The sequence below is a fragment of the Pan paniscus genome, chromosome 18 (genome assembly GCF_029289425.2).
Source record: "Pan paniscus chromosome 18, NHGRI_mPanPan1-v2.0_pri, whole genome shotgun sequence".
NCBI lineage: Eukaryota > Metazoa > Chordata > Mammalia > Primates > Hominidae > Pan > Pan paniscus.
Genome location: NC_073267.2, coordinates 58,059,147 through 58,076,983, shown reverse-complemented (window position 1 = coordinate 58,076,983; position 17,837 = coordinate 58,059,147). Strand labels below are relative to the sequence as shown.

The 17,837-nt window shown below is 43.9% G+C and overlaps 1 protein-coding gene and 1 pseudogene across 1 annotated transcript in view; one reads left to right on the top strand and one right to left on the bottom strand.

Moving 5' to 3' along the window:
• The first annotated feature begins 1,520 nt into the window (after window positions 1–1,520).
• Window positions 1,521–17,837, top strand: part of N4BP1 (NEDD4 binding protein 1) — a 71,493-nt gene continuing 55,176 nt past the window's right edge. Inside the window, exon 1 of the mRNA XM_003819804.6 lies at window positions 1,521–1,979. Within this exon, the coding sequence (XP_003819852.1) occupies window positions 1,782–1,979 (198 nt within the window). The 5' untranslated portion in view covers window positions 1,521–1,781. The remainder of the gene's footprint in view (window positions 1,980–17,837) is intronic.
• On the bottom strand, window positions 11,026–11,551 carry LOC106633911 (probable ribosome biogenesis protein RLP24; annotated as a pseudogene).

The following is a 17,837-nucleotide window of genomic DNA, read 5'->3' as shown; positions in this document are numbered from 1 at the left end:
GCTGAATCACTTCTTGGTGGGGCACTGGGAGACCACACCTGAGTTTCTGAGACATATGGAAACCCCCAGAAGCCTGGATCTCTCATAGGTTTTACCTTGGGTAAATCCTCCTACAGAGACCATTCCCCCTTGGTATTTCCAACTACAGCATCTTTAGCTCCTCCTCTTTTTCCTCTAGCAGGGATGTACACAGATGGCACAGACTCCTGGGCCCACAAGTTCACTGTGGTTGCATAATCCACACAAAGATTTTCCCTGAAAATTGGGCCTTAAATATATTGCTTAAGTTAGCAATAATAATGTTCAGTGAGCACTTACAGTGTTGGGTGCTGTATTAATATTCACAATAGGAAGTACTATTATTATCTACATTTTATAGATGAAGAATTAAAACAGAGAGAGGTAATATTCCCAGAGCCCCTATCTACTATAGCCACAATATTTAGCTGAAGGAAAGGAATCCAACACTTTATCTTCCACAATCTGTTTTCATGGACTCAGAGAATATAAAGGCCTGGAAAAGGCCTTAGAGATAACTGAGTGTAACCTTTTATTTTACAGATCAGAAAACAGACCTGGAGAGGGGTTAGGGTTTATTTGCTCCAGTCCCAGGGAAGATCATGAGTGAGCCCCCAAACTCCCACTTTTCGGGCTTCTCCCATAACATATCCCCTTTCCTCCCTCACAGAAGAAATCACTCTCCTGAATTTATCTTTTTTTTTTTTTGAGACGGAGTTTCGCTCTTCTTGCCCAGGCTGGAGTGCAATGGCGCAATCTCGGCTCACCGCACGCAACCTCTGCCTCCAGGGTTCAAGCGATTCTCCTGCCTCAGCCTCCCTAGTAGCTGGGATTACAGGCATGTGCCACCACGCCTCGCTAATTTTTTTTTTCTTTAGCAGAGACGGGGTTTCTCCATTTTGGTCAGGCTGGTCTCGAACTCCGGACCTCGGGTGATCCACCCGCCTCTGCCCCCACAGACTGCTGGGATTACAGGCGTGAGCCACCGCGCCCGGCCTTCTTGAATTTATCTTAATCATTTTTTTGATTTTCAATTCTCCGTAAGTATGCCCATTTTCTTCTCTTCTTGCTACCATTTTTACTGAAAGAAATAAAGAGGGAAAGAGAAAAAAGTGAGAAGGGCAGCTAAGAAGGTAAAAGGGTAGGGAGGAAGGGAAGAAACAGAGAAAGAAAGGTCCCGTCTGCCTGTGGATTAATGTGAAACTGAATAACTCAACTGCTAGAATTCTGGTTTGAGCGTCAAGACGTCTGAGGTCAAGTCCAATCCCTGTGACACTCTCAGTCTCGCCTCCTGGCAATTAAGTTTCCCCAACTATAAACCCATATATCTACATCCGCCAGATCCCGCGAAAGCGGTTTCCCCTCATCAAAGAAGTCCGCCCAGGCCTCCAAAACCATCCCTTTATTCTCAACCAACATGGCGACTGAGGGTGACGTCAACTTCCGTCGCCTTCATCCTACTCCCTTCCCCTAGGGGGCGGCGAACCTCAATGACGGCTGCGGCCGGGGCGCATGCGCGGCGGCAGGGCCCGGCCCGCGGCGGCGGCAAAGGGGCGGAGGGGTTCGCTGCCAGCAATTGCCAAGCTGCTGCGGTCGTGGCGGGATGGTATAGCCGGGCCTGAGGGCGGGCGGCGGGGCGCGGGCGGGGGCGAGGCGGCCGGGAAGGGCCGACGCCGCCTGACTGGCTTGGGAGCAGCTGCAGCAAGCTGAGGGGGCGTCGCCGCCGCCGGCCCCCGGCGCCGCCGCGGGAGGCCGCGCCCGCCATGGCGGCCCGGGCGGTGCTGGACGAGTTCACTGCGCCAGCTGAGAAGGCGGAGCTGCTGGAGCAGAGCCGCGGCCGTATCGAGGGCCTGTTTGGCGTGAGCCTAGCCGTGCTCGGCGCTCTAGGGGCTGAGGAGCCGCTGCCCGCGCGCATCTGGCTGCAGCTCTGCGGGGCGCAGGAGGCGGTGCACAGCGCCAAGGTGAGTCCGGCCGCCGCCCCCGCGCGCCTGCGGCCTTGATCGGTCCGGGTCTCCGGGCTTCCGCTCCTCCCCGCCCCCGCCGTCCGCTGCGATGCGCCTGGGTTGGGAACGCAGTCTCGGGAGCCAGCGAACGTGCCTTTTCGGCTCGCGAGCCACGTGACCTTGGATAGCGGCTTGATCCCCGGAGCCTCAGTTTCCCCATTTGTAAAGTGGCGCTGACGAAAGTACCTACCTCAGAGGGCTGTCGCGAGGATGAAAGTGGGGGGTGTGTATGAAGCGCGGGCACAGCGTGTGGCACGGATCGGGTGCGCTGCGCATGTCGCCTGTTGTTGTCGGTTCCCCGGCCCCCAGGATGGTACGCAAGGCCTGTTGCTGGGCCCGCAGCCTCGTCCACCACCTAAGCCTTTATCCCCCAGTCCCGGGCCTCCACTACTGCAGTTCTGAGCCTTTTTGGGATCTCAGTTCCTCTTGAGAATCGGAAAAAAACTATTAATAGTAATAAAACGCTCGGAGAATGTCAGAAAGAAAGGATGTATGTTTACCTATTTTTTTCTATTTGAGACAGGGTCTCACTCTGTCACCCACAGTGGAGTGCAGTGTGGCGCGGTCTCAGTTCACTGCAGCCTCGACTTCCCGGGCTCAAGTGATCCTCCCACCTCAGCCTCCCGAGTAGCTAGGACCATAGGAGCGCGCCACCACGCCCGGCTCATTTTTTTTTTTTTTTGGTAGGGGATTTCACTATGTTGCCCGGGCAGGTCTCGAACTCTTGGACTCAAGTCATCCTCCCATCTCGGTCACCCAAAGTGCTGGGACTACACGCGGGAGCCACCGCGCCCGGCCGGATATTTAATATGTTAACAAAAAATAGCGTTATTCTTTTTATTGATATTACCTACAACTAACATTTACATAACGCTTAAGAACATCACAGGTTGCTTCGGAAGGAATGTGCAGCCCTTATGGCTTCTAATAAGGTAGATTTTATCCTCCCCACCACCACCCCGCCTTTTTTTTTTTTTTTTTTTTTTTAATTAACAGCTGGGGAAACTGAAACTCAAAGTGGTGACTCACCTTCTGCCTAAATCAGCATTTCAGACCTCTTCAGCACCTCTATCTACTTCCCCCCCTTTCCAAACCAAAAAGCAACACAGTATGTTGCTCCTCCTAGGTAACCAAGTTTCTCTAGGTTTTTCCATCTCCTAAGTAGGGCAGCAGGATTCAGACCTAGGGAGTTTGTTTCCAGAGCCTTCGTTCTTGATACTTGCCTGTCATATGATGAGCCCTGTGTGCGGGGTGGGCAGGAAGGGCCCTCTTTTTGCATCCTGCTTTGTCAAGTAATGTCAGTGTCCTTGAATCTGAGTAGTCGTATCTCCTGATGTTCTTAGATTTAACAAAAAATCGTGAGTGTTTGCATTTCACATCCTTAAAGGAGACAGGGCACTCAGCTGTGTAGTTCTTCAGAGCTTAACTTAAAACATGGTAGGCCGGGCGCGGTGGCTCACGCCTGTAATCCTAGCACTTTGGGAGGCCGAGGTGGAAGGATCACGAGATCAGGGGATTGAGACCGTCCTGTGTAACACGGTGAAAACCGTGTTCTTGAGAATCGGAAAAAAACCATTAATAGTAATAAAACGCTCGGAGAATGTCAGAAAGGATGTATGTTTATTTACCTATTTTTTTCTGTTTGAGACAGGGTCTCACTCTGTCACCCACACTGGAGTGCAGTGGCATCTCTACTAAAAATACAAAAAATTAGCCCGGCGTGGTGGTACGCGCCTGTAGGCCCAGCTACTCGGGAGGCTGAGGCAGGATAATCGCTTGAACCCGGAAGGCAGGTTGCAGTGAGCTGAGATCGCGCCACTGCACTCCAGCCTGGGCGACAGCGCGAGACTCCGTCTCAAAAAAACAAAACAAAACAAAACAAATCAGAAAGCCAGCATTGTAGATACAGAACCAAGTTTGCTTTCCTGGGCTTAACTTTTTTAGTCAGTTGGATTGCAGACAGCTGGTCTAAGGCGCATTCCCCTTCGTCCATTCTCCCCAGCTATCCAATCTTCTGCACTTCTCAGGGCTTAAAAGCTTGACATGATTAAGTCCTGCTTTTTCTTCTGAAAATCTCTTACGTGCATTCATTCCTTTCCTTTCTATTGCCTTTGCTGCGGTTAAGACTTTCATTCCTATGTGTCCCCTCCCTTGCTCCATTGCCTTTACTCATTCATTGCTCCCTCCCTCCCTGGTTCAACTTGTGTTAGAGTAATCCTCCTGCAAAAAGTCATTCTCCTGCCCTGGAACCTACTAGAGCCTCCTGTCACCTGTCTCATTCAGCCTAAACTCCTCCTCTGACTTACAAAACGATTAATCCAACCCCACTTTATTTTTCCAATGTTCTGGTTTAGCACCTTTCAGCTTAAATCTCCACTGTAGTAGTCTCTGCCTTTGCTGTGCGTTCTGCCTCCTCTGGGTTCTGCTTTTGCTCAAGACTCATCGCAAGCATGGAGAATGACTCCTTTGCTATGCAGAAGAGCCCTGCTGGTCCTGCCAGACCTGCCCAATGCCTGTTTTCTTGGCTGTCCTTGCCACACAGTTTAGCCAAGCTGTTTGGGAAAGGTGTGTCTTACAGTTTCTTGCTAGTATGTGCTCCTGCTTGTTGATCTTTGTGATATGTATTACTCATAAGTCAACCCTCCCACTTGTAAGAAATTCTTTTTTTTCTCCCCTTGAGACTCATAGGTAAGAGTTGAATGCCACAATCAGGGCTTTTTTGTTCTGAATTTGTTTTGGAGTTTGTTTTACTTTCTTGAAGGAGGAGAAAACCATTATTTTGATTTTAAAAACTAAGAACAGGAAAGCAAATTTGATCCAACATCTATAATATTTTAAGTTAGGCTGTGGAAGAGCAGCAGATTTAGAGGAAGGAAGATTTAGAGCAAAGAAGAGTTTTTCAGCTATAGTGTCTCTGCTCAAAATAAGATAAGATGAACTGTCTTGTGTCCCACCAAGTGGTTTGCTTGTGTTTTGCCTTTAGAATGTGAATTCACTGCCTTCTGCAAATGCTAGAGTAGAGGAGAATGTGGAGCTTAGTTAGGTGGGCCTCCATTGACTGCAGAGGGGCGAAATGGAAACTACTAGTAGACAGTGATAGTGCGCATGCAGGTTGAAAAACAGGCACTGACTCTGTACCAGTGACCACTTTTGTTAAAGGGAAGATTTGTCGTAGAAAGCAGTACTTCAGCTGGCTTTTGAAGAGCCAAATATTCCCAGGTACCTGACCTTCCAGACAGAGGTGGTTGTGGAGCAAAGGCCCAGAAAACATGGAGTGTCATGGTAAAAGGTGTCCAGGTGCTCCTGTGAAAGATGAAGCCTGAGGTACCAAAATGCCAGGCTAAGGTCATTGGACCTTATTTAATAGTCAGTGAGGATTTTGAGAAGCATGGAATCTTCCTGAAACAGAAGACCAACAGTGAAATGAACATTGTTGCAAGTTAGCCTTGGGCATGAGGGGGTAGGGGGTGGTAAGGTTTTTACAGGGACAGGGCAGCTGTGTGGATGTAGGGATTTAGGGGTCGGTTTTAAGCCAGGTGGCAGGAGGAATGGTTAAGTTGGTTGACCTATTGACTGGTGGGGCCACCAACTCATCAACATTTAAGGAAGACTTCTCTGGTGCCAGGGAGTGTATTGACGGTTGCCCCTTGACCTCAAGGATCCCATTGCCTCTTAGGGGAGACAGACATGGGGAAGATACAGTAAAGTGTGATACATACAACAACTGCAATGTGTGCAAGGTGTTTCTGTAACACAGGAATGGAAGGGTTGCTCTGCCAGCCGGTTTCCTAGGGAGCAGGGAGGTCCTGGCAGAGGGAAGAAGCTGTGTGCAATCACAGGGGCATGGAAGAGGGCAGTTGCATCACAGATTCCTCCAGTGGATCACAAAGTGCTTGGGGCCTGCTGAAGAACATGGATTTTACCTGCAGGTAGTCAGTGGAGAGTCGTGGAAGAGTTAGGGGGACATGAGAAATTTACATTTCCACAAATGCCTCAGTGTTTACACCTCTGGGCTGGGGCTGCTCAGTGTGGTCTGTTGCTGGTTTTCAATAGTATGAGTACAGAAATTGAAAATAAGGGTTGAGTAACTTTTATGCAATTTGGCATTAATACAGGGACTAGAGAGGCAATGTCTAAGAGTGAGAAGTCCTTATAAGAGGGTATTATCCATAGGGGGCCCAGAGAGAGGGGACTGAAGTCAGTGCTGGAAGACATCTTGGGAGCAAAGGATTGTGAGGATTGAATTTCAGAGACAAAAGGGAGGTACTGGCTAGCTGTTGCCTCATTCGCAAATAGAGATTAAAGTGAAGAAGCAGAGGTGGGACCCTCCCTGTGAAGCAGTGGTGGAAAGGGATGAGGTTGAGGGGATCTCAGCCGTGGGGGTGAGACGAGTTAGAATTCTTCTTTTAGGCCGGGCGCGGTGGCTCACGCCTGTGTAATCCCAACACTTTGGGATGCCGAGTGGTCTGATCACCTGAGGTCGGGAGTTCGAGACCAGCCCACCAACATGGAGAAACCCCGTCTCTACTAAAATTACAAAATTAGCCAGGTGGGGTCCCAGCTACTCAGGAGGCTGAGGCAGGAGAATTGCTTGAACCAGGGAAGTGGAGGTTGCGGTGAACCAAGATCACGCCATTGCACTCCAGCCTGGGCAACAAGAGCAAAACTCTGTCTTGAGAAAAAAAAAAAAAGAACCCTTCTTTTAGATCAAGGAACCACAAACTCAGAATGCTTCCTGGGACCAGGCAGGGAACCTGTGTAGGGAAGTGGGGTGGTCGGGAAGAGGGACTGTGGTGAATGAAGCCATGTGGCCCTTTTGGAGAGGGCAGCTTCCCATGCGGATCGCATTAGTCAGTTACATGGTAGGGCTCAGTGATGTCCAGTCTTATTATCTAAGAGAAGCAAGGAATCCAGATTTAATTATATAAAATATTGTATTTAAGTGGTCACTAATTTACATTTTAAAAATCATACACATCGAATTCATCGAATTATATGAACAAAATATTTTTAAACTACATATTTTAAAAAAACAGTTATATGTGCTAAACAAAACATGTCAGTGGACCTGAGCTTTGTTTCGTTTTGTTTTATTTTTTGTTTTTGTTTTTGACCTTTTTTTGGTTTTTTTTGTTTGTTTGTTTTGTTTTTTTGACTTGAGCTTTGGACTGCCTTTTTGAGACAGGGTCCCTAGGTTGGAGTGCAGTGGTATGATCTCAGCTTACTGAAACCTCTGCCTCCCAGGCTCAAGCGATCCTCTTGGCCTCCTGAGTAGCTGGGACTACAGGCATGTGCCACCATGCCCATGGTGTATTTTTGTATTTTTGGTAGAGATGGCATCTCACTATGCTGCCCTGGCTAATCTTGAATTCCCGGGCTCAAATGATCCTCCCACCTCAGCATCCCAAAGTGCTAGGATTACAGGCATGAGCCACCATGCCTAGCCCATATGTTTCTAATACTTGAAGAGGGCATTTGAAGGCCCCAGTGGCGTACAGTACAGTCTCAGTGCTAGTTCATCCCCAGAGGGAGCGCAAGAGCTCCAAAATAGTGGGATGTGTTAGGTGCAGTGGAACTGCTGCAGACTGAAAACTTAAGAACTTAAAAGGACTAGGATGAAGTAAGGGCCAAGGAAGGTTAGATAGTATGAACTTACAGTGTCACTTGAGCCAGAAACTCTCAAGTAGGTAATGTTTTCCTCCACTCAAGAGGTTTGTGAAGCCAGGACACAAGGATTGGAGGTAAGGGGGTCTGAAGTGCAATAGAGCAAGGCACAGTGGGGCCTAGGAAATATTTCTGAAGAGGTCAGCCTTGTTCAAGCTAGGACAGGGAAACAGATGAGAGCAGAAAGGGCGGAGTGAGCTGCAAGGATTAAGGGAGGGACAAGACCTTTGACCCTGTGTCCTCTGAAACCCAGGGGGTCATGTACACAGGGAAGTTAAGTATTGGAGAATTCTGGAGGTTGTAATCAGAGTAATTTCGGAGCTTAGAATCTTGGATGTAAAGGAATTCTGAGGATGACTCTGAGGGCCAAGGGGTGCCTCAGTAGTTGTGGGTGAGCTACAAGTGTTCCATACATCTTAGAGAAGTGAGAAAGTAGAGGAGATGGCAATGTGAAGTATCTGGAGCTAGTGCTATGCTGGGGTCACCAAAGTCCATAGCAAGAAACTGGGTGCTAACAGTCAGTGAAGCCTGGCTGGTTAACAAATAAAAGAAGTAATTGGAAGTAAATGGCACAGCTACTTGTTTGGCGTCTCCATGAACCTTTAAGGTGTGGAGTTTGCTGACCACAGCTGCCCATCAGTTGATGCTTAGCTTCAGGCATTACTTGATGGCAGTGAGTAGCCACCGAGAGGCCTAGCCAGTGCCCTAAACAGTACCAGCCTGGAGGACTTCAAGCAGAGTCCTGGGAAGGACTACTCAGTCTTAAAACATTGACGTTACAGTACACCCATGAAACTCAGGCAGGCTACCACCCAGTCCATTTTTAATTTGTGAGAAAAAGGGTGTTTAAGAACAGCTAGTAATTGACCTTTTCCCAGTTTTTACTTATGTATTTATGGAGTAAGGTAAGAATGAAAAAAAAATGTAATTAAAGTAGAAGTGGCCTCTTACAGTACTGACTTCAGAGGGTTCAAGTTGACCAGGTACTGTTTTACTACCTTTTCAGTTAGAAGAGCCTGGTACCTGGTTTCATGAATTTTTCTATGCGTGTGCGTGTGTGTGTGTGAGATAGGGTTTGGCTCTGTCACCAGGCTGGAGTGCAGTGGTGTGATCTCAGCTCACTGCAGCCTTGCCCTCCCAGGCTCAAGTGATCCTCCCACCTCAGCCTCCTGAGTAGCTGGGACTATAGGCATGTGCCACCATGCTGGGCTTTTATTTATTTATTTATTTATTTTTATTTTTTATAGAGATGGGGTTTCCTCATGTTGCCCAGGTAGGTTTCATGAATTCTTGAACAATTTATTTGTTCATGAAGGAAAGAATTCATAGATGTAATACTGGGTAGTGACATGGAGTTTTTGTTTTGATTTTACCAGGAAGAAGGTTGGTGGCCTTTTTTGCACTTCCCAGAATATTTTTTACTCACTATGGTTGTGAAAATCATCTTGTTAAGAAACAGTGGTTTGTTCAGTCTCTTCTTATGGCTAACATTTTGGGGTTATACCAGAATGTTGAAATAAGGGATACTGGTATTGCTTATGCTGGGGTCAGAAGTGATTGCCTGTAGTTTCCTCTTTCTTGTCCATTTCCCAGCCAGTATTGTAGGATTGTAATTAAATCAAGGACCACATTTTGATCTGTGTTGGCTTTTTATGAAATTGATATAATCATAGAAGATTAGCAGTCTTGAGTTTCAAGAACAAAATTGTAGGGGGGAATCCTTACAGTAATTAATTAAAAAACTTTTTTAAACATCAGTTTTTTGTTGTTGTGTTTTTTGTTGGTTGTTGTTGTTGTTTGTTTTTTGAGACAGGGTCTCACTGTGTCGCCCAGGCTGGAGTGCAGTGGCATGATCTCGGCTCACTGCAACCTCTGCCTTTTGGGTTCAAGTGATTCTCCCACCTCAGACTCCTGGTTAGTTGGGAGTTCAGGCTTGCGCCACCATGCCCAGCTAATTTTTGTATTTTTTGGTAGAGACAGGGTTTCACCATGTTGGCCGGGCTGGTCTTGAACTCCTGACCTCAAGTGATCTGCCTGCCTTGGCCTCCCAAAGTGGTAGGATTACAGGCATGAGCCACTGCACCTGGCCAAAAATCAGTTTTTCATATGGAAACAACATAAAGGAGTTTTTTTGGCTTAAAGAAACTGAATTTAGCTGGGCGTGGTGGCATGTGCCCGTAGTCCTAGCTACTTAGGAGGCTGAGGCATTAAGATTGCTTGAGTCCAGTAGTTCCAAGTCTGTAGTGTGCCCTGATTGTACCCCTGCACTCCAGCCTGGGTAACAGAGCAAGATCTTGTCTCTTAAAGACCAAAAAAAACACAAAAAACCTTTTTTTAGAAAGATTCCTAACTTAGAAAGGTTTTGTTCAGTCTTAGTGCTGATAGAATTAGTAATTTACATTACTTGATAAATAAGAGCTGTAGGAATAAATCCACGTCTGAAAGTATGAAAGTCATTTGTGATTATGGCATCTTTTGATTGAAATTACCTACCTACCAGTCTTCTGGGATCTTTATCCATTCTTGAATCAACACTTTTTTTTTTTTAACTTTTTAAATGGTTTTATTTTATGTGCAAATAATGAACAGATGTTGTACCCATAAATTCTACTTTCCAAAAACAGGAGCTTTTTAAAGGAAAACTACATAATAACTTTTAAAAGGCACTGGGATTCCTCTGCTTCTAGATCATTGCCAGACTAGAAAAATAAAGTTTGTTCTACCAGGAATAACTAGTTAGAACTGAGTATTCTCCAAAGTGGAAATTCCAGAGTGTAGCGACAGTCCATGCAAAGATTATTCAGTTCTAATTCCCAACATCCACGACTGCCTATCAGAATGGTTAAACCAGGTCAAAACAGTCCAGCATAATTAAGCTTCATCAAACAATGCCATTATGCTCTTCCAAGATGCAAATAAACCAAAACAGGAAATACTAAAATCAAAATAATATTTGACACTGTCATACAAATTGTTAGTTCCTTGTTGTATCCCCTTTTCCATAACATTAATAAAGGGAATATTTGGCTGCAAATAATATTTTATTTTATATATCACTAGCCATGATTTTTTGCCACTACTTATTATACAAATGCCACCTAGTGCCATTATCCAATTGGCATAACCATTTTACATCCACAATTCACTTCTATAGTTATAAGTAGAATTTTCGTGATTTACATATCTATCAGTGAAGATTTAACACTGAGATGCAATCTAACATCCGTAATATCTGATGTTTTGTAGATGGCAGTGTAGGAAAGATATATTTTAATCACTTTTCATTTAAGTGACCTTATGTAAAAAATAATTTAGCAGTTCCAAGTCTCCAAAGGGCATTTTCAAATGTACATAAAAGAAATGGTTACAGAGATTTTTAAGAAGCATCTTCCATGTCCACATTCTCTTGTAACTGCTGTACTGTTTTCTCTTCCAACTGCTTCCCTTTGCCTGCAAGAGGAACTCAGATAAGATGGATGTTTTGCTTGACCTGTTTGATATCCTGAACTTTCTGTAGCTCTTATTTTTCTTCAATCTGTTCATTATAAATTTAGCTTGGCATTTCTGTTTGATCTCTTCAACTGTCTTCATTACTTCAATAGTTTTATTCCATAGCTCTCACTGGTATTTGATGGTTTCATTTCTACGTTTTTCATATTCAAATGAATTATCCAGTGTAAGCTCTTTGCCACCTGCTTTCCGGAATGCTTTGGTCCACCTAACTTTGCAAGGATTGTGCTTCTTTTTAAAGTTTTTATGATATTTAGATTTACAAAATCTGAACACCTTTCAGTCGTTGCAGATGAACATCATGCCGTGGCCAGGGTAGATGGGCCCAAACAGAAATAACACTTCACAGTACACATGTTAAACCTGCATGGGTCACCACCAACCAAATGCCAAGCTTGAGAAGAATCAGCATATTTAATTCACAGTATGTTTCATTCTTGACCCTGGTATTTTTTAAATTAAGAAAATGAAATTGTTACTTTGTTATAATAGGTAGGTTAATGAAGGTTGATGTATCTCTATTAGGTAATGAATTTGCCTGCAATAATAGAAACCTATACAAAATAAGGGTTTTCTTTCATTTAAAAAGTCAAAAGATAAGCAGCAGTCCAAGGGTGAGTAATGATTACAAACTGTACCCTTATGGTCACAAAATGACCACTGCAGCTCCAGCCATCAGGCCTTTAAGAAGGAAGGATGGAAGAAGAGGTAACGGTTTTCCAGAAAACCCTAGCAGGTTTCTGCTTACCTCTAATTGGCTAGAACTATATCATGTGACCACTAGTAGTAAAGCAAGCTATGAAATGTTCAGTTTTACCTAGGCACATCGCTACCCTAAACAAAATATGGATTACATTATTTTCCATGTGTTTTAAAAATTATAATTCCTAAAAAGTGAGCATATAGCAAGCATTCATTTAACTCATTTGTGAGGGAACCAGCTGGATTGGAAAACTGGTTCAAGGAGCATTGGAGGAAATGAGTACAGGTGCTGAAAAAACAGTGTTAGAATAAGATTGCTAGATTTGGGTACAAAACTGGTGAATGTCCTTGTGAGAATGTAGGAATAACTGACACAGTTTCTCCTGCTTATGTGGACTCTAACATGCTTCTAACACAAGATGTGTGGGAGTTTTCCTCTTACCCTCTATTTTGCCAGAATTTGTGAAAGAACAACCATGCCCCCATTAGCTCCTTAGGAATTCTGACATAGGGTTTAAAAACAGTTGCAGTTAACTTGCTTAGGAATCATCCCTGCTTAGTACAACTGTAGTTGCAGCCCTGGTCCTGTGACCACTGTATCAGATGGGGATGAGGGGCGGGGGCAGTGGGAATCGAGGTGATACTGGAAAGAAAGAAAAAATTATAGTTATTATACCAGTATAACACTCAGATATACCAGTTCTCCAAGCTTGTACCCTAATTCCATCAACCTTACTTTCCTAACTTTAGCCTCTGTTAGGACTTTATGAACTGGTTTTGGTTTTACAGTACTAGGTAGGGGAAGTGTTTCCCTACCAGACATAACATCCATTTCCATAAAACATTCAAGTAAAGGAGATACAACTTTTTAACTGAAAGCGTGTTTATTACCATTCCAGTTTATATAATCCTGTCAACCCTTACCTTTTCATATTCTCCCAATCTAGTAGCCCTAGTCGGGGCTTTCTTCGCCAATGGATCATAGGACTCCTATATCAAGGAGTTTCAGGGATTTATCTTCACCACCCCAGAAGGTTTTACCCACTTGTGTACAGAGGCTCTGAGTCCCCAACCAGAGGGTAAGCAAAGGGACACTTGTGCTTTATCAATTTTGCCTTGATTAATCTCCCTAGGCAATTTCAGGTCAGATGTCTCGTTGTAATCTTTGTTCTGACCTTAAATTTCTCCAATGTGGGGCAAATTGAGGGACCAAGAGGGGATCCCTTAGACATACCTTATTTTTCAGTAGTGTTGTATTAAAATCTTTTAGTCTCATTAATTTCATTTTATTCATGCCATATCTTAATAACCACCCTGCTGAGAGGAGTCCTGTGACTCTCCACCTTCTTTTCCTTTTTTGTATCACCCCTATCAATGATTTTTTTACTCACCTTATTAATGATCCCTTAAAAATTTTCCTGGAAGGAGTCCTTTGACTCTCCTCCCTGCCTTTTGCCATTCTTTTGTTAATTAATGTTTTTATTAGTGTCTGTAAGACCTAATGAAGCTGAGGAAGGAAACATGATATGGCTTCCTGAATTTTGTGGTTTTGCAGCAGTAAGGTTATGTGAGGGCTTCCACCCTAAAGGACACCCTTAAGCACAGCACTTACCAGTTTCCTAAGAAAAACATCTTAAGCAATTCTTAAAAGACCTGGGAAGCAGGCATATTTGCTGAACGAGTGTCCCAGTCATTTTAAAGCCAGTCTCATATGGCATGCACATCAGTTGCTTTGTCTGGGATGTTCCACTTGGCATTTATAGAGGGAGTTGGGTAGTCCCCCTTCTCAGGGGAGCCTTTTATCTAGTCCACCAGCCTGGCTGTTTGCTCAGGAATAACCACCTTTGTCTGGATCATGTATAGCCATGTGATTGTTCCATTGTGAGCCATGCATTCTGCATCCACCAAAACTTTTTCTTCATTTTGCAGCATTATACAGAAGCTTATGCATGCAGCCGTCATAGGTTTATTGCCTCATGTCCACAGCAAGTCAATATGCACAGACACTGGGTTGCAGTAGAGAAAGAGGTTTATTTGTAGGGCCACTAGATGACGAGACATGAGGAAACCTCAAATCTGACTCCCTAAGGGATTTGGGGGGTTAGGGTGTTTAAAGGTTTTGAAGTGGGCCAAAGTGTAGATATCATTCATTGGTTAGAGTGCAGGGTGAAGTCATGGGACAGGTTGAAGAAGAAGCTGTATTCTCATGCTGATTCTGTTCCTCTCTGGGGGTCTTCAAACTGGTTAGCATCAGCTGTTCTGCTGGAATTTGACATGTGAAAAACATCCGAAGCAATTCTTAAAAGCCTTATGATTCTAAGGTCAGAAATTTTATCTACAGGAAAATAGGGATGCAAATTTTCGGTGTCTACTGCTACATGACTTTCGGTTACAAGGAAGTAGGTCTAAGTTCAGCTTCATTAATACTTAATTATAACTATCTTTCTGCCCAGAATTCTTGTTAACCCTGTGAGGACAGCTTCATATACCCTAAATTCAGAATCTGTCTTAGTAATGGCTTTTCAGGAAGTTGATACAAATGTAACCGCCCAACGGGTTCACCTTGTCCTCCGCCTAGACAAAGCTGATTTATCAAGATGGGAATTGCAATGGAGAAAGAGTAATTCACACAGAGCTGGCTGTGTGGGAGACTGGAGTTCTATTATTACTCAAATCAATTTCCCCATATTCAGGGATCAGAGTTTTAAAGATAATTTGGCAGGTAGGGGCTTGGGAAGTGGGGAGTGCTGATTGGTCAGGTTGGAGATGGAATCACTGGGGGTTGAAGTGAGATGTTCTTGTTGTCTTCTGTTCCTGGGTGGGATGGCAGAACTGGTTGAGTCAGATTATGGGACTGGGTGGTGTCAGCTGATCCATTGACTGCAGGGTCTGCAAAATATCTCAACTACTGATCTTAGTACTGTTATCCCCAGGAGCAATTTGGGGAGGTTCAAACTCTTGGAGCCAAAAGCTGCATGACCCCTAAGCCATCATTTCTAATCTTGTAGCTAATTTGTTAGTCCTGCACAGGCAGACTGGTCCCCAGACAAGAAGGGAGTCTTTTCAGGAAAGGGCTATTATCAGTTTTGTTTCAGAGTCAAACCATAAACTGAATTCCTTGCCAAGGTTAGTTCCAGCCTACTTCCAGGACTGAGCAAGGACAGCTGAAAGGTTAGAAGCAAGATGGAGTCAGTCAAGTCTGATCTCTTTCACTGTCATAATTTCCTCAGTTACAGTTTTTGCAAAGGTGGTTTCAGTCCTTCCCTTTGGGTTTAACAGCACCTTATTCTTAAGGTGTGGGCTATGAAGTTGGGAAAGGGCTATCAGTCACTCTGGCTGCTTTCTCCTAACTGGGCGTAGTGGGGGAAGCTGTTGACCACAAAGTGAGAGGAGTGGAACTGCTTTGCAGCTGTCTGAGTGTACTCACGCAAGCCAGGCTGAGGTTCCAAGGCTTCATGACAAAGGTGTTAGTATTCTCATCTATGGTTTTAGTACAGCATTTAAATGGACATTTAAATACTGAGTTCTAGGATAAGGAGTGCAAATTCCAGTTAAGCATTAATTTGGGGCATTGTGGCTCACCAAAATCTAAATTGCAGAGGAAAAAAAATAAAATAAAAACTCAAAAACAACAATAACAGGCATACTATAGTTTTTGAAACACGTTTCTCTCCTAGTCCTTATTTTTATTAAAAGCAAATCATGATAGGACTGATTTGTTTGCAAAATAAACTTTATTATACTTGGCCTGATTTCTTCCATAGAGCACAGCAAGAATAATTATTTCTCACATAGGCTTTGTAAATTGGCTTTGATGGAATTCAGTTCCATAAGGAACCTCAGTTAAGACTTTTTTAAAGCCAAGCCCAGCCATGGGTTTATACCCTCAGATAGCTATGAGTTGGGTAAATTCCTCTCCTCTTGAGGTCCCAAGATAACTTGGGGCTCCTGGGCCTGTCAGAAAGTGACATTCTTTACTTACCACAGGTCAGGAACCCTGTACAGGTACTGCGTAGACAAGGTGTGAGGTCACTTTTCCCAAGGGGCTTTTATTGGTTGGCTCTATAAGTCAAGTTTGATTCCTTAAAGGAAAGCACGCCATTCCAGTCAAAGCCTTGGTAAAATAACCAGTTTCTCCAATTGTGTCCTGTTAGAAAAGAAAACATTCTTATTGCACTTATGTAAATAACTATATCACCATAAGTTAAAAATACAAATAGTTTCCAAATTCTGGAGAAACCAGGTAGAAACAAATATGCTTCAAATTTTGTTTACAAGAATGTACTTTACTGAGTTGTTAAAAGCTGTAAATAGTGCAAAAGAAAGTTTTCTTTCTTTTTTTTTTTTTTTTTTTTTTTGAGACAGAGTCTCACTCTATTGCCCAGGCTTGAGTGCAGTGGTGTGATCTCGGCTCACTACAACCTCTGCCCCCTGGGTTCAAGCAATTCTCCTGCCTCCCTAGTAGCTAGAATTACAGGTGTGCGCTACCATGCCTGGCTAATTTTTGAACCTTTAGTAGAGATGGGGTTTTTGCCATGTTGGCCAGGCTGGTCTCGAACTCCTGGCCTCAAATGATCCACCCGCCTCAGCCTCCCAAAGTGCTGGGTTTACAGGCGTGAGCCACCACATTTGGCTTTGAAAAAACGAAAAGGATCAGCAACATTTTAAGCAAAAAAAGTAAAGAAAAAGATTACTTCAGTTTTCTGTTTGGTCCATTCAGTTAACTCCTGTTCTGCTTGATATTCATGAACATTTTAGCTATCCCTGGGAGTCCTGAAAGTTTTTTTTATTCTAATGCCACAATCTCCAGTGTTATTAGAAACTTGCATTCAGGAGCACCTGTCAAAGTTTTATAGCTAATTATAAGACCATCTTCTAAAGAGGATCAAAACAAGACAGTTGTCTGTGGATGAAAAAACATTTTAGGGCAGCCACAGTCAAAGACACAATTGACAAGAAAATTTGTTACCTCTGTGGCACACAATAATTTAACATAACAATTATTATTGATAACATATAGTGAGGCATATTAGAATTATAGGAATCTCATACAATTTTGTAACACATACTAATAACCTATTTATATGAATGTAACCGAAAGAGAATTAAATACCATTTTATGTTTGACAGTGTTTCCTTTGTTGAAAACACTGGATATCAGACGGGCACAGTGGCTCACACCTATAATCCCAGCACTTTGGGAGGTCGAGGTGGGCAGATCACTTGAGGCCAGGAGTTCGAGACCAGGCTGGCCAACATGGTGAAACCCCGTCTCTACCAAGAAATACAAAAATTAGCTGGGTGTAGTGGCGTACACCTATAATCCCAGCCACTTGGGAAGCTGAGGCATGAGACTTGCTTGAACTCATGAGGCAGAGGTTGCAGTGAGCCAAGATTGTGCCACTGCACTCCAGCCTGGGCAACAGAGCAAGACCTTGTCTCAAAAAGGCAACACTGGATATTCACAAAGTAGAATCCCAGGTCACCATAAGTCATTCATTTAACCAAAATGATAACCCACAAATTTTAAAACAGGAAAAACCTTTACTGTGGTAGAAAGGAGACTCAGCTTTCCAAACAACAAGATCCAGTGAAGATAGCATGATGCCAACTGATTTGTCTTTTCTCTCAACACCACCCCCTCCGCCACCTTTTTTGTAGTTTACTTAAAAGGCAAATGAAAACCTTTCGTTATCTTTTAATATTACATAAAAATTCTTTTCAAAAGAGAAAACCAAATTTAATGTTTGCATTAGTGCATCTTTAAAATGCTAAAGCTAGGTGGTTTTTTTTTGTTTTTTGTTTTTTTTTTTTTTGTGACGGAGTCTTGCTCTGGCACCCAGGCTGGAGTGCAGTGGCATGATCTCGGCTCACTGCAACCTCCGCCTACTGGGTTCAAGCAACTCTTTTGTCTCAGCCTCCTGAGTAGCTGGCACTACA